Source organism: Salvelinus namaycush, chromosome 40, assembly GCF_016432855.1.
Source record: "Salvelinus namaycush isolate Seneca chromosome 40, SaNama_1.0, whole genome shotgun sequence".
Lineage (NCBI taxonomy): Eukaryota > Metazoa > Chordata > Actinopteri > Salmoniformes > Salmonidae > Salvelinus > Salvelinus namaycush.
Window position 1 is genome coordinate 19510846 of NC_052346.1, and position 12969 is coordinate 19523814.

Here is a 12969-nt window from a genome sequence, read left to right on the forward strand (position 1 = left end):
CTCACTTGTGATGGAGGTTCAGGGAACCTTGCTCACTTGTGATGGAGGTTCAGGGAACCTTGTGTTGGCGCCCTAAGCACAGTAGGTAAACAGTCTCGTTGCACACAGGAGACCTGTGGTTTAACATTTTTGGTGCCTTTGTGAAAGGAGTCAAATATAGAGACAGTTGGAGTGGTCAAGTCAGAAAGAATCTATTAACACTTAACAGTGTTTGGAAAGGGGACAGTAAAATGGAGGCTTTAGTAGATGGACAGACGGATGGACTCACCGATTCTTGCCACTCAATGTGAACGCTCCCATTCCAAATGGACAAACTCTCCGCTGCCCCTTAGTGGCTTTGCTCTGTTATTATAACATCAGGTCGAGACAAGGAGCCAGTCAGATTCAGAACACTAGAACGATGAATAATAGTTTAATAGCAAAGGTAACAGACAGGTGAGATGTAAAAAATACCTTGTTTTATTATTTAGCCAATGGAAATGTGAAGAAACCGTAGATGAGCAGTACAAGCGTACATCACACACACACACAACTTATGATGCGTCACATGGTCATTACAGTTTTACTGTAGTACTTTGTCACACAGTATAATCATTTTACTACAAAGTTTCTATTGCAGCCACAATCTGCAAAGATGAAAAATCCTCTACACCATGGAATTTCTATTCCGGTTATTAAAAAAAAAGGTGAAATCTAAAATTAACAATTAACAAACATGAATGTTGGAGCAAAGATTATTTATTTTTTTAATAGGAGATTGGTCGGTACTCAGATCCCCTTGGTATTTTTATTGATTCATAGACAGTACAGCTGGACAGTAGAGACAGATAAAAGGGATATCGACAGGAGAGGTGGAGACAGGGCTCCAACCCCCGTCACCAAGGGGGTAATTATGGTCCCGAGTTGAGAGGACTACCTTTTGACCAGACTACAGCCCGAGCAAAAAAATCGTAGTCAATTTCATCTCAGATAAACTGAAGTCTCAATGAGTCATAAAATGAATGAAAAGTAAATATCGAATTGATGTCCATAAATGGACAATCCACTCGAGGTGGTTCTCTCTGCTTATGCCCCATGTCTAGACACAAAATAGTGAGCAAGTTTCAGTGCATAACACTTGAAACCCCCATGCACCATGCACATATTAGACTAGGGGCGACATTTTCCTCACGCAAAAAAAAAGGTGCAGCTCTGTGCAAAGAATACCATAAAACTCAATCTGCATGATAAAAAACTCATTATAAAGCATGATTTAATTTGAACTTTTCAACAAGTAGTGTTATAAGAAGGCAAGAATTTAGCCAGGGTTTAGTCAACTGAGCAATGCATGCGATGTATGCGATGCAATTGAGAGTTGAAGTTTTTGGAATTCACATTAGATAATTTGCCTTCACATCTATTTGAAATCTTATGGTTCTTTTGCTCACTGCTCAATGCCATTTGCTCGTGCAAAATGTCACCCTTGCACTGATTGTCCCTGGTCCCCCTCCCTACAACACACAATTACTGTTCGTTCAGCCAATAAGGAGAGACTGTGGGAAGATTTTGTTGTGATGGAAAAAGTCATCTTGATTATCCCCTGCAGAGGTGACTCTGCGGTGTATATGCCTGTGTGTGTTTCTTTAAATGTCTCGGTGTGTGTGTGTGAGAGAGATGGAGAGAGATTAGGTGCTTGGATGTGTATGATAGTTTCCAGAGCAGCAGGCAGGAGACCAGGGGTAAGCAGGGATACCTTTTACACCTCAAATGCTGGGAACTTTGATTTCAGGGGCTGGAGGAGGTCCGCCAGGAAGTAGATGGTTCCAGCCATGCCTGTGGACAGGAAGTGACACGTTGATTTCACGTCTAAAACAGTTATTGGGTCGTATTTGTACACCTTAGCAAAACATTTGCAAAGGAAAATGAAAACAAGTGTTCAGGTAGTCCCTCCCAGTTTGTCAGTTTTCTACCATTTGATGCCTAACGAACACAACCATGTTCTCAAGCTTTCCACTATTCATTGACTAGTAGAAATTTGTCAAATTATTGAGCAAATCTGTGATCTAGGCTAAACATTCAAATTCAAACGCTTGATATTGTGTGTTAGATGGCTTCACATTACCTTCAAATAATGAGAAAGGAGTGTCCGGTGTCCTGCAGCCATGTTTGCCATAGTTCATGCACCAGTCTGCAAACTACAGAAAACAAAAGACCCCAGTCAAGCTTTTTACAATACAACAGTCAAACTTCAGGAGTATCAGACGATTGACAAATACTGTCCTAAGAGAAATACTGTCCTAAGAGAAATACTGTCCTAAGAGAAATACTGTCCTAAGAGAAATTAATCTTTAGCAGCCCATTCTTACTGTGTGCCTTACAGTGCCACTTGAGATGCCACTAGGATTAAATGGCCCACCTATGTGACCACAAAGCCCTTCTAGTCCGTTCCAATACAGTACATTGGGTTAAGTGGAAGAGCTTAAACTACACATGGGACTCCTCTCCACCCTCACTGTCTGTTGATGCAAAGGCACGCTGACAGCCACCTAGCGGCTGTCAATAGCAACACGCTGTCAATAGCTAGCAGCTGTCAATAGCAACACGCTGTCAATAGCAACACGCTGTCAATAGCTAGCGGCTGTCAATAGCAACACGCTGTCAATAGCTAGCAGCTGTCAATAGCAACACGCTGTCAATAGCTAGCGGCTGTCAATAGCAACACGCTGTCAATAGCTAGCAGCTGTCAATAGCAACACGCTGTCAATAGCTAGCGGCTGTCAATAGCAACACGCTGTCAATAGCTAGCGGCTGTCAATAGCAACACGCTGTCAATAGCAACACGCTGTCAATAGCTAGCGGCTGTCAATAGCAACACGCTGTCAATAGCTAGCGGCTGTCAATAGCAACCCGCTGTCAATAGCAACCCGTTGACAGCCACTTAGCGGTTGTCAATAAACATACAACGGTTCACTTCTCAAACGTCTCAGGTTCTCTGAATAATGTTTTATTTAAGTTTGGGTCGCTGTGAGCAGGATGATTGAGTGTAGTTCAAAGTATTGCTAAAGTGACCTTCAATCTTATATGGAAACTCTGGATTCTGAGAAGTTTTTTGTAACAGCTACCTAGACAAGCTGCTAGTGGGTGATAAACCTTGTAGAGACCCTGTCAAATGTCTATTTGTTGAAACATCAAACCATCACAGAGGGTGATAGAGGGTGAGGACCTACAGTTGAGCCAGGAGTTTTTCCCTGATAAAAAAAAAAAAGTGACCGGACGAGGGGAAACTCCACATCCTCATCAATTGACGAGAGCTTTCTTGTGGTAACAGGTGAGGACATTGGGTCAGGAGATGTCCCTGTCAGATCAGTAAGTTCAGGCTGCCTCTCACCATACAGGCCCTGTAGAGGTGCTTGGGGTCATGGGTGAGCTTGTAGAGGGCCAGGAAGGCGTAGGCGTTACCCGCGGCGCCGTGACACAGGCCGTAGCCCTTCTTCAGCAGGCCCCTGTGCCACACCACCTCCCCACACTGTAGAGCCTCTTCCAGGTACTGGCCCACTCCAAACACCTGCAGGGGGGAAACAGGGCAAGGGCATGTTCAGTAGGGCAAAATGTTTTTAAATGTTTCAAACAGGAAAGTAAAATGTCTTTCTTTAGGAGACGTTGAGACAGTACTGTAAAAACTCAATAGTCTATTTCTAACCCAAAAGGATTGATTGGCAGACAACTAATGCCCTCTATGTTAAATGTGTGACACATGAAACACATCAGAATAAAAGCAAAGTGATCATGTTTTCAGGGACATCTAGTGTATTGTAGCTATACTTTTTGGCTGGTTGCTAATACAGCAAATAAACAACTTCACCACCAGATGCCACCATTACTTTCCAAGAGACCCCCGGCCTCGATGTTATTCTGCCAATTACATCTGAGATTGCATGTACCATAGTAATTATCCATCACATATTCTATTCATAACATAGTATTGGGGTGTGTTGAGTAGAGGCACACCGTATCAAAACATTTTGTAACGGGAAAAAAGCAAACACCTGCATTTTTATTGGATGAGTTCAGATAGAAAAGAGCACCTCCCAGTTTCACTAAAATGTTTACCCTCTACTGAACAGGGCCCAGGTTTCCAGTACCTTGTAGGCCTGCAGCAGCATGTAGATAATGCCTGGGGCTCCATGACACCAGTGCACCAGCAGGTCCCTGTTGTCCCCTATGCAGGGCGGGTAGTTCCCAGTGGGAAAGCGGAGTCGACAGACGTGGTCCACGCTAGGCCTCACCAGTCTATGGACCCTCTCATCCCCCGCCACATAGCCTGGCTGCAGGGCACAGAACAGGTAAGACATTTTCATGGCTCACACTTCATAGTAGGTTGATGAAAATGTTGGGGTCATTTCCATTTGGTGGTTTTTCAATGAGAAAAAGCAAGTTTACTCCCCGAATTGATCCCAACCCTGGTTGCTGATTCGTCTATGTTTAAGGTCCCATAATACACTGTTTCCAAACCTGGTCTTCAGTCTCCCAGTAATTTCACATACTCTATTCCAGCATCAGCGTATGATTCAACTAGTCAACTACTTGGTGGAATAGGACTTAAAATACAGTGGCAAGAAAAAGTATGTGAACTCTTTGGAATTACCTGGATTTCTGCATAAACCTTAATCTAAGTCACAACAATAGACAAACAGTCTGCTTAAACTAATAACACACAAATGATTGTATTTTTCTTGTCTATATTGAATACATAATTTAAACATTTACAGTGTAGGTTGGAAAAAGTATGTGAACCCCCTAGGCTAATGACTTCTCCAAAAGCTCATTGGAGTCAGGAGTCAACTAAGCTGGAGTACAATCAGTCAGATGAGATTGGAGATGTTGGTTAGAGCTGCCCTGTACTATTAAAATACTCACAACATTTTAGTTTGCATTTCACAAGAAGCATAGCCTGATGTGAACCACGCCTTGAACAAAATAGATCCCAGAAGACCTAAGATTAAGAATTGTTGACTTGCATAAAAGCCTTGATGTTCATCAGTTCACGGTTAGACAAATTGTCTATAAATGGAGAAATTTCAGCACTGTTGCTACTCTCCCTAGGAGTGGCCGTTCTGCAAAGATGACTGCAAGAGCACAGTGCAGAATGCTCAATGAGGTTAAGAAGAATCCTAGAGTGTCAGCTAAAGACTTACAGAAATCTCTCAGGTTGAGAGCCCCAAGTTCCTTGGTGTCCACATCAACAACAAACTAGAATGGTCCAAACAAACCAAGACAGTTGTGGAGAGGGCACGACAAAGCCTATTCCCCCTCAGGAAACTAAGAAGATTTGGCATGGGTCCCGAGATCCTCAAAAAGGTTCTACAGCTGCAACATCAAGAGCATCCTGACTGGTTGCATCACTGCCTGGTACGGCAATTGCTCGGCCTCCGACCGCAAGGAACTACAGAGGGTAGTGCGTACGACCCAGTACATCACTGGGGCTAAGCTGCCTGCCATCCAGGACCTCTACACCAGGTGGTGTCAGAGGAAGGCCCTAAAAATTGTCAAAGACCCCAGCCACCCCAGTCATAGACTGTTCTCTCTGCTACTGCATGGCAAGCAGTACCAGAGTGCCAAGTCTAGGACAAAAATGCTTCTCAACAGTTTTTACCCCCAAGCCATAAGACTCCTGAACAGGTAACCAAATGGCTACCCGGACTATTTGCATTGTGCCCCCCCCCCTTTTACGCTGCTGCTACTCTCTGTTTATCATATCTGAATAGTCACTTTAACTATACATCCATGTACATACTACCTCAATTGGGCCGACCAACCAGTGCTCCCGCACATTGGCTACCCGGGCTATCTGCATTGTGTCCCGCCACCCACCAACCCCTCTTTTACACTACTGCTACTCTCTGTTCATCATATATGCACAGTAACTTTAACCATATCTACATGTACATACTGCCTAATCAGCCTGACTAACCGGTGTCTGTTACATCTCTGTTGACGAGTCGACGATATGTAAAACATTGAACACCATTCTTGTTTATGGGAGGATTCCACGGAAGAAGCCACTGCTGTCAAAAAAAACATTGCTGCACGTCTGAAGTTTGCAAAAGTGCACCTGGATGTTCCACAGCGCTACTGGAAAAATATTCTGTGGACAGATGAAACTACAGATGAGTTGTTTGGACGGAACACACAACACTATGTGTGGAGAAAAAAAAGCACAGCACACCAACATCAAAACCTCATCCCAACTGTAAAGTATGGTGGAGGGAGCATCATGGTTTGGGCCTGCTTTGCTGCCTCAGGGCCTGAACAGCTTGCTATCATTGACGGAAAAAACAATTCAAGTTTATCAAGACATTTTGCAGGATAATGTACGGTTATCTGTCCGCCGAAATTAAAGTTCAACAGAAGTTGGGTGATGCAACAGGACAACGACCCAAAACACAGAAGTAAATAAACAACAGAATGGCTTCAACAGAAGAAAATACACCTTCTGGAGTGTCCCAGTCAGACTCCTGACCTCAACCCGATTGAGATGCTGTGGCATGACCTCAAGAGAGCGCTTCACACCAGACATCCCAAGAATATTGCTGAACTGAAACAGTTTTGTAAAGAGGAATGGACCAAATTTCCTCCTGACTGTTATGCAGGTCTGATCCGCAACTACAGAAAATGTTTGGTTGAGGTTATTGCTGACAAAGGAGGGTCAACCAGTTATTAAATCCAAGGGTTCACATACTTTTCCCACCCTGCACTGTGAATGTTTATGCGGTGTGTTCAATAAAGACATGAAAACCTATAATTGTGTGTTATTAGTTTAAGCAGACTGTCTATTGTTGTGACCCAGATGAAGATCAGATTTTTTTTTTTATTGACCAATTTATGCAGAAATCCAGGTATTTCCAAAGGGTTCACATACTTTTCTTGCCACTGTATGAAGGCGTTTTCTTTAGATTCAGAATCCTGCATAAATGGGAATTTTCAACCTGTCAGCTTTACCTGCATGGGAATAAAGGGAAGTTCGAACCAATCAGCTCTAGCTTTATTACCTGCATGATAATAAAGGGACGTTTGAACCAATCAGCTCTAGCTATATTACCTGCATGAGGAAGTAGTAGATGCCTGCCAGGCCGTGGGCGGGGCCTACATACTGTTCTTGGTACCACTCGTACATCAGAGGGCTCTGGTCCTGACAACGGAACCTCTGGGACTGGCCCTCCCCCGATATCAACACAGCCTCACAGATCTGTGGGAGAGACCAGGGTCAAAACACACATCCCTGATATCAACACAGCCTCAGATCAGAGAGAGAAAGACCAGGGTCAAAACACACATCCCTGATATCAACACAGCCTCAGATCAGAGGGAGAAAGACCAGGGTCAAAACACATCACAACTCAGTCAGAACCCCCCCAATAGAACGGTTGTATTACTTCTGAAAATCTGTAGGGTGGATGACTGAACGTACACAACATATATCAACGGGAAAAAAGAAAATTCACGCTTTTCACAGTATTGTGCCGACCTGAACCTTACTGGCGCTGATATTATATAATGGTTTTATCCGGGGATGGGCATCTGAACTCATAACGACGGGCTGCAGTGGCTCACGGGTCAGCTCACCCACATCCACACCCACACATGCAGTCAGACCCTTAGCCGTTTGGGAGCCGTATGCAAAATATTGTTACGCGAACCCTCCCGAGCAATACATTTTACTCCTCCCTCCATTTTAACCAAAGACTAGTATACTCAATGTCTAGTCTGTGTTTCATAAACGTGCAATAAGCATAAAACAGTTAAATAATGAATTGGCAACACATTCTCATTCTGAGAAATATGGTAGGTCACTTGATTTCAACACCTGAACCAAGTGGACAGGCTAACATGCTTTTCAAACAGTTGGAGACAGACAGAAGGGTGTGTTCATAACAATTCAACTGTTCAACCTTGTTAGCCAACAGATAGATCCATGTTGAAGACGGACAGAAGGGTGTGTTCATAACAATTCAACTGTTCAACCTTGTTAGCCAACAGATAGATCCATGTTGAAGACGGACAGAAGGGTGTGTTCATAACAATTCAACTGTTCAACCTTGTTAGCCAACACATAGATCCATGCTGAAGACGGACAGAAGGGTGTGTTCATAACAATTCCACTGTTCAACCTTGTTAGCCAACACATAGATCCATGTTGAAGACGGACAGAAGGGTGTGTTCATAACAATTCAACTGTTCAACCTTGTTAGCCAACAAATAGATCCATGTTGGCCAAACTTGAAATATAAAGATTAGCTGGCTAATCACCAGCACGTGGGCTTGAGAGATGGCCGATGAGACCTGTGTTAATTCTCTATAGCCTAATGCCTGCTACAAGAAGTTAGTCATTATTAGTGAAGGAGCATTATGCACATGGTTCTAGTCACAGTTGTGACAAAAAAATTACATTTTCACAGACTTGAAAAACAGATCAGTGATAACTGCAACAAGAAAAAAAAGCTGGTTAAACAATTTTGATAAAACAATTAGTGGGTCTTATGGTCGTGGAAGGCTTATATTTAGCCTCGGTATAACTTCACAAACCCTGAATTCATTACATTATTTCTGACTGTTTGAAATGCAGTGTATTTTACCTTTAATTGTACAACAACTCTTATTTAGAGAAAACATATCGGAAAAAAATTGATATATCATGAATTGCCCATAAGTTTGAAAAAAAAAAAACGTGAGATATGGTTCAGCCTCCAATTCGACACATTTTGCCATGGGGACGGAGAGTAGATTGAGCAATGCAATTTATTTACTAATTTCACGCAATTCTACTTAATTTGCCTTGGGGACGGAGGGAAAAATGTGCAGTTTTACATCCAATGTTCTGCATTTATCCACATTTTGCCCCGGTCTTATGCCATGTTAATAAAATATCTGAGTGAGAGTGACTAACAAAATCAAATGTGGTCCGGAATTCGACAATGACTACTACAAGTTTAGATAGCTGGCTAGATGAACTTATTACGCTAAAAAATGTTAGCCGACATGGGCCAATTGAGTGACTGTCACCACGTTTCCATCCACAGTTTTGATGTGAGTAGTCCTACCTACTCATACAGTATACATGTGTATTTGATAGAAATACAAAGTTTTATTACAACTTTATAAACGCACACAAATAATTTGTTCGTTCGACATGGTGGGATCTTTTTGAGTCGGTAAAATGTATTATGGGAGAAATGGGGGTGAAAACGCTCTTATGAGCAAATAGATATAAAAACCATCATATGGAAGTAAACTTGGAGTACCACAATGATCCTCCCACGAGGACTGGGGAAACCATGCAGTTGATTAGGCTACAGATGAAATCAGTTATGATGAACTTCACAGGGTTGTGCTCCTTTCCAATAAACATAGAGTCTTATTCTGGTTACCTGATCGATACGCGACTTCCGTTTGACAAATAAAAATACTTGCGCTCTTATTCATGTTCAGCTCATCGTGTAGTCTACCCGCACTCTATCTGCCAGCTGTTGGCTAGAGCGCATGGGCCAAGACGCAACAGTTTGTGACTCAACTATCGGTAGAGTTGAAAATGTGATGGAAACACATTGAACTTCAGATTTTTATTCGGGACATGAAAAGTTAAGGATTGTGTGCACTACGTCATCACCCACTGATTTGTATCCACATCAAGTCTGCTTGGTGGAAACACCAATAGTGGGAAAACCTGCATATTTTCTTTATGCATGAAAATCGGCCGCCAATTTGATGGAAACCTAGCTAATGACTGACACAAGAGAAAAGCTGCTGATGCACAACCACATTTCTAAATTGCACCTTGTGTATTCTAACTCTAAACAGTATGTTGAGATGGCGATAGTTCAAAAAAAAATGTTTTTAACATGTACCTACAAAAGGGGGGACTCCCTGGCTTTGTCCTTTAGAGCACAGCTCCACCAATGGATGCATTATCAGGCCAGCACAATACTTGGCTCAACTAAGCTCCTTTCAGTAGTGTTAAAAGGGTAACAATTTCATTTCATTATCAAATGGTCCTACTTAGAAGATCGTTCACCTTTCTGATGACAATGCTTGTAGCTCACTCAACCAACTCTGTTTCTACTGAACACAGTCAATGTAACAGTGCTTGTCAAACACATTGAATACATATCCAATGTGTATGTGATGAAGCTTAACCGTGAGCCTACGACTGACCTGTTGGATGTACTGGATGGGGATCTTGTCGTGGCCAAACTGCTGGTTGATGAAGGTCAGGGCGTAGAGGTAACCCATCCTGCCGTAGAGCAGCTCATCAGGGAGACCGCTGGCCCCGGAGCCCATTACCACCGACTGATGGAGCTGCAGCAGCCTGGAGGGAAGGGGGAACACTCAGTTTACTTCAGATCTCTTATGGCATCTTACTGATGAACTGTTTGGACTTTATTCCAAATCAACACCTAGCCTTTATCCCCTAGGATCTTCTGGAGACCTGAGGATCTTGCCTTCCAATAGACCAGGTGGACCTGTTGCCATATTGTAACACCTACCAAATCCTCTCAGATCTACACAAGTGCTAGTAGTGACTGGCACGATATCCAGATACTGATCAAATTAGCGATTAGGTGGAATGAAATCTAGACACACAGAGCACCAGTGTCTTAATTCTCAGACTTGTGAGCCGTCCCCAATGACGTATATAACACGTCATGTCTATATATATATATATACCGCACACACACATATATATATATACACACACATACATATATACACACACATACACACGTCTATGGCTGGCCCATGTCCTGTACTGACCTGCTGAGGCATTCGTCTGACTCCTGTGCCCTCTGTACTCTGTGGTAGACCACTGCAGCCACGGCCAGGGGTCCAGCATCACCGCACAGGAAGGTGACATCACGTCGCCGCGTCGGACACGTCAGGCTGTGGCCCACGTAGTCCAGAGCCTTCTGCAGGAATGAAGGCTCGCCGAACACACCGTGGAGGTGCAGGTAAAGCAGGGCGATGCCTGGGGAGGGGATGGGGGAGAGGAAGAGGAGTCAGGGTAGAGGGCAGAGGAGATGGGGGGGAAACGAGGAGAGGGGACAGGGAAGAGGGCAGAGAGGGGATGGGAGACGAGGAGGAGGGGGACAGGGAAGAGGGCAGAGAGGGGATGGGAGACGACGAAGAGGGGGACAGGGAAGAGGGCAGAGAGGAGGGGACAGAGTTTAGGAGACATGTGATTTGAGGTGACACAATGTAGTCTAAACCTAGAAAAAGCAAGATGATGGGTTCTTCTTCCTCACCTGCCCAGCCAGTGTAGCCAGTGCAATCTCTAGGGTCAGCAGACTTGAGCCCATTCTCCATGTGCATCAACAGCTGACTGATGGCATTGCTCAGCCGCCCTGCAAACTCTGCTGTGAGCTGTAGAAAACACCATGACAGAACATATTCGATTTTATTGTATTAGATCTTTATCAGTAGTCCTGGCTTTGAAGTCGTTTGAATGTTGAATATTTCAGTTACCTGATGCATTTAACATAAAAAGGCTCATGACATGTAGGCTATGTATTGTACATCCAGGGTATGACCGTTTGCTTACCAGGCCTAGCTAGCTTTAACTTCAGCTAGCTAACGTTAGCTTCATACCTTTCCTTGTGAATCAAATAGTTCTTGCACAGATGCAGGGTTCCCATCATAGTCTGCGTATGGGTTCTTCCAAGCTCTCTGGTCCATTTTCTTCCAACTCCCCTCCGCTCCCACTAAAACTCAAGTTTTTTGGTCAAACGAGAAGGAATCTGCGAGAGAGGTGGGATGGGGACACACGATGTTGAGACCACTCTCGGTCTGGCTCTCGCTACAGAAATAATTACATTAATTCCAACAACTGTTTGGTAGAGGGTTCAACAAAAATATACAATGTATCTCGCTATCTAACTAAATCAAATATATAGTTAGAGACACTGCTTTGGAAGAGATTCGTGCAACACGCCCCCAAACTTGCTAGCTATGCTAACTAGCGCTAGCATGCTACGCTAGCTCAATATCATGTGCTCAGTCGCCATTGAAATTAGCATGTGTGATAGTGCAGCTAGCTATAGCTACAATATTAGCAAATATTTTGAAACACATGCCTTTGCGCTAAATACACAAAAAAAAGGCCGAATGTTAAAAGTCTGTCGATAAAAAGGACATACCACTGCAGACGGTTGATGTTTATAATGTTCTTGATCGCTTCACTGACAAACACGTTGAATGGACTTTACAACCTCAGTGTGGCCACCTGGTGTGAAGGAGTCCGCATTACAGGCCTTTTTTGGTGTATTTTCTCGTGTGCCTTAATGATGGTGAAAAGGCGAAAGCAATGCTATAGATTTTATGCACGCAGTATAGATTGAGCTGGTGGAAGGATATGCATCCAATTTTAAAACTATTATTGCCTTTTAAACAAAACATAAGGTTTTGCTATGAAGGCTTACATGTCTGTTTTGAATGATCAAAACCCATCCCAGTCTCTGAATTAAGGTATTACACAGCAAATGAGCCTTACACAGCAAACGAAAAGAGTCCATTTGATATTTTAAGTAGAAATTGTGCACCAATATTACGATTTAAAGGCCTGTTATATTACATGAAGTGCCCTATAATATACAGTACCAGTCAAACGTTTGGACAAACCTACTCATTCAAGGGTTTTTCTTTATTTTTACTATTTTCTACATTGTAGAATAATAGTGAAGACATCAAAACGATGAAATAACACACATGGAATCATGTAGTAACCAAAAAAGTCTTAAACAAATCAGAATATATTTTATATTTGAGATTCTTCAAAGTAGCCACCCTTCGGGGTGACAGGTAGTCTAGTGGTTAGAGCGTAGGACCAGTAACTAAAATGTTGCTAGATTGAACCCCTGAGCTGACAAGGTAAAAAATCTGTCGTTCTGCCCCTGAACAAGGCAGTTAACCCACTGTTCCTAGGCCGTCATTGTAAATAAG

At 43.1% G+C, this 12969-nt stretch overlaps 1 protein-coding gene across 1 annotated transcript; it reads right to left on the minus strand.

Moving 5' to 3' along the window:
- Window positions 1–390: 390 nt before the first annotated feature.
- LOC120033155 (glutathione S-transferase LANCL1-like) lies at window positions 391–12246 on the minus strand. The gene is made up of 10 exons (XM_038979440.1): window positions 12168–12246; window positions 11620–11768; window positions 11277–11394; window positions 10789–10999; window positions 10189–10342; window positions 7079–7225; window positions 4122–4304; window positions 3368–3544; window positions 2102–2174; window positions 391–1812 (listed from the first exon to the last, which is right to left on the minus strand). The coding sequence occupies exons 2-10, from the start codon at window positions 11704–11706 to the stop codon at window positions 1736–1738; spliced, it is 1227 nt and encodes a 408-aa protein (XP_038835368.1). The 5' UTR covers window positions 11707–11768; window positions 12168–12246; the 3' UTR covers window positions 391–1735.
- Between the last annotated feature and the right edge of the window lie 723 nt (window positions 12247–12969).

Coding starts and splice junctions, on each gene's coding strand:
- LOC120033155 (XM_038979440.1), bottom strand. CDS start 11,706: ATGGACCAGAGAGCTTGGAAGAACCCATACGCAGACTATGATGGGAAC. Junction 11,000..11,276: donor TGGCTACACTGGCTGGGCAG/GTGAGGAAGAAG, acceptor TCCCCTCCCCAG/GCATCGCCCTGCTTTACCTG. Junction 7,226..10,188: donor CCATCCAGTACATCCAACAG/GTCAGTCGTAGG, acceptor TCTCTCCCACAG/ATCTGTGAGGCTGTGTTGAT.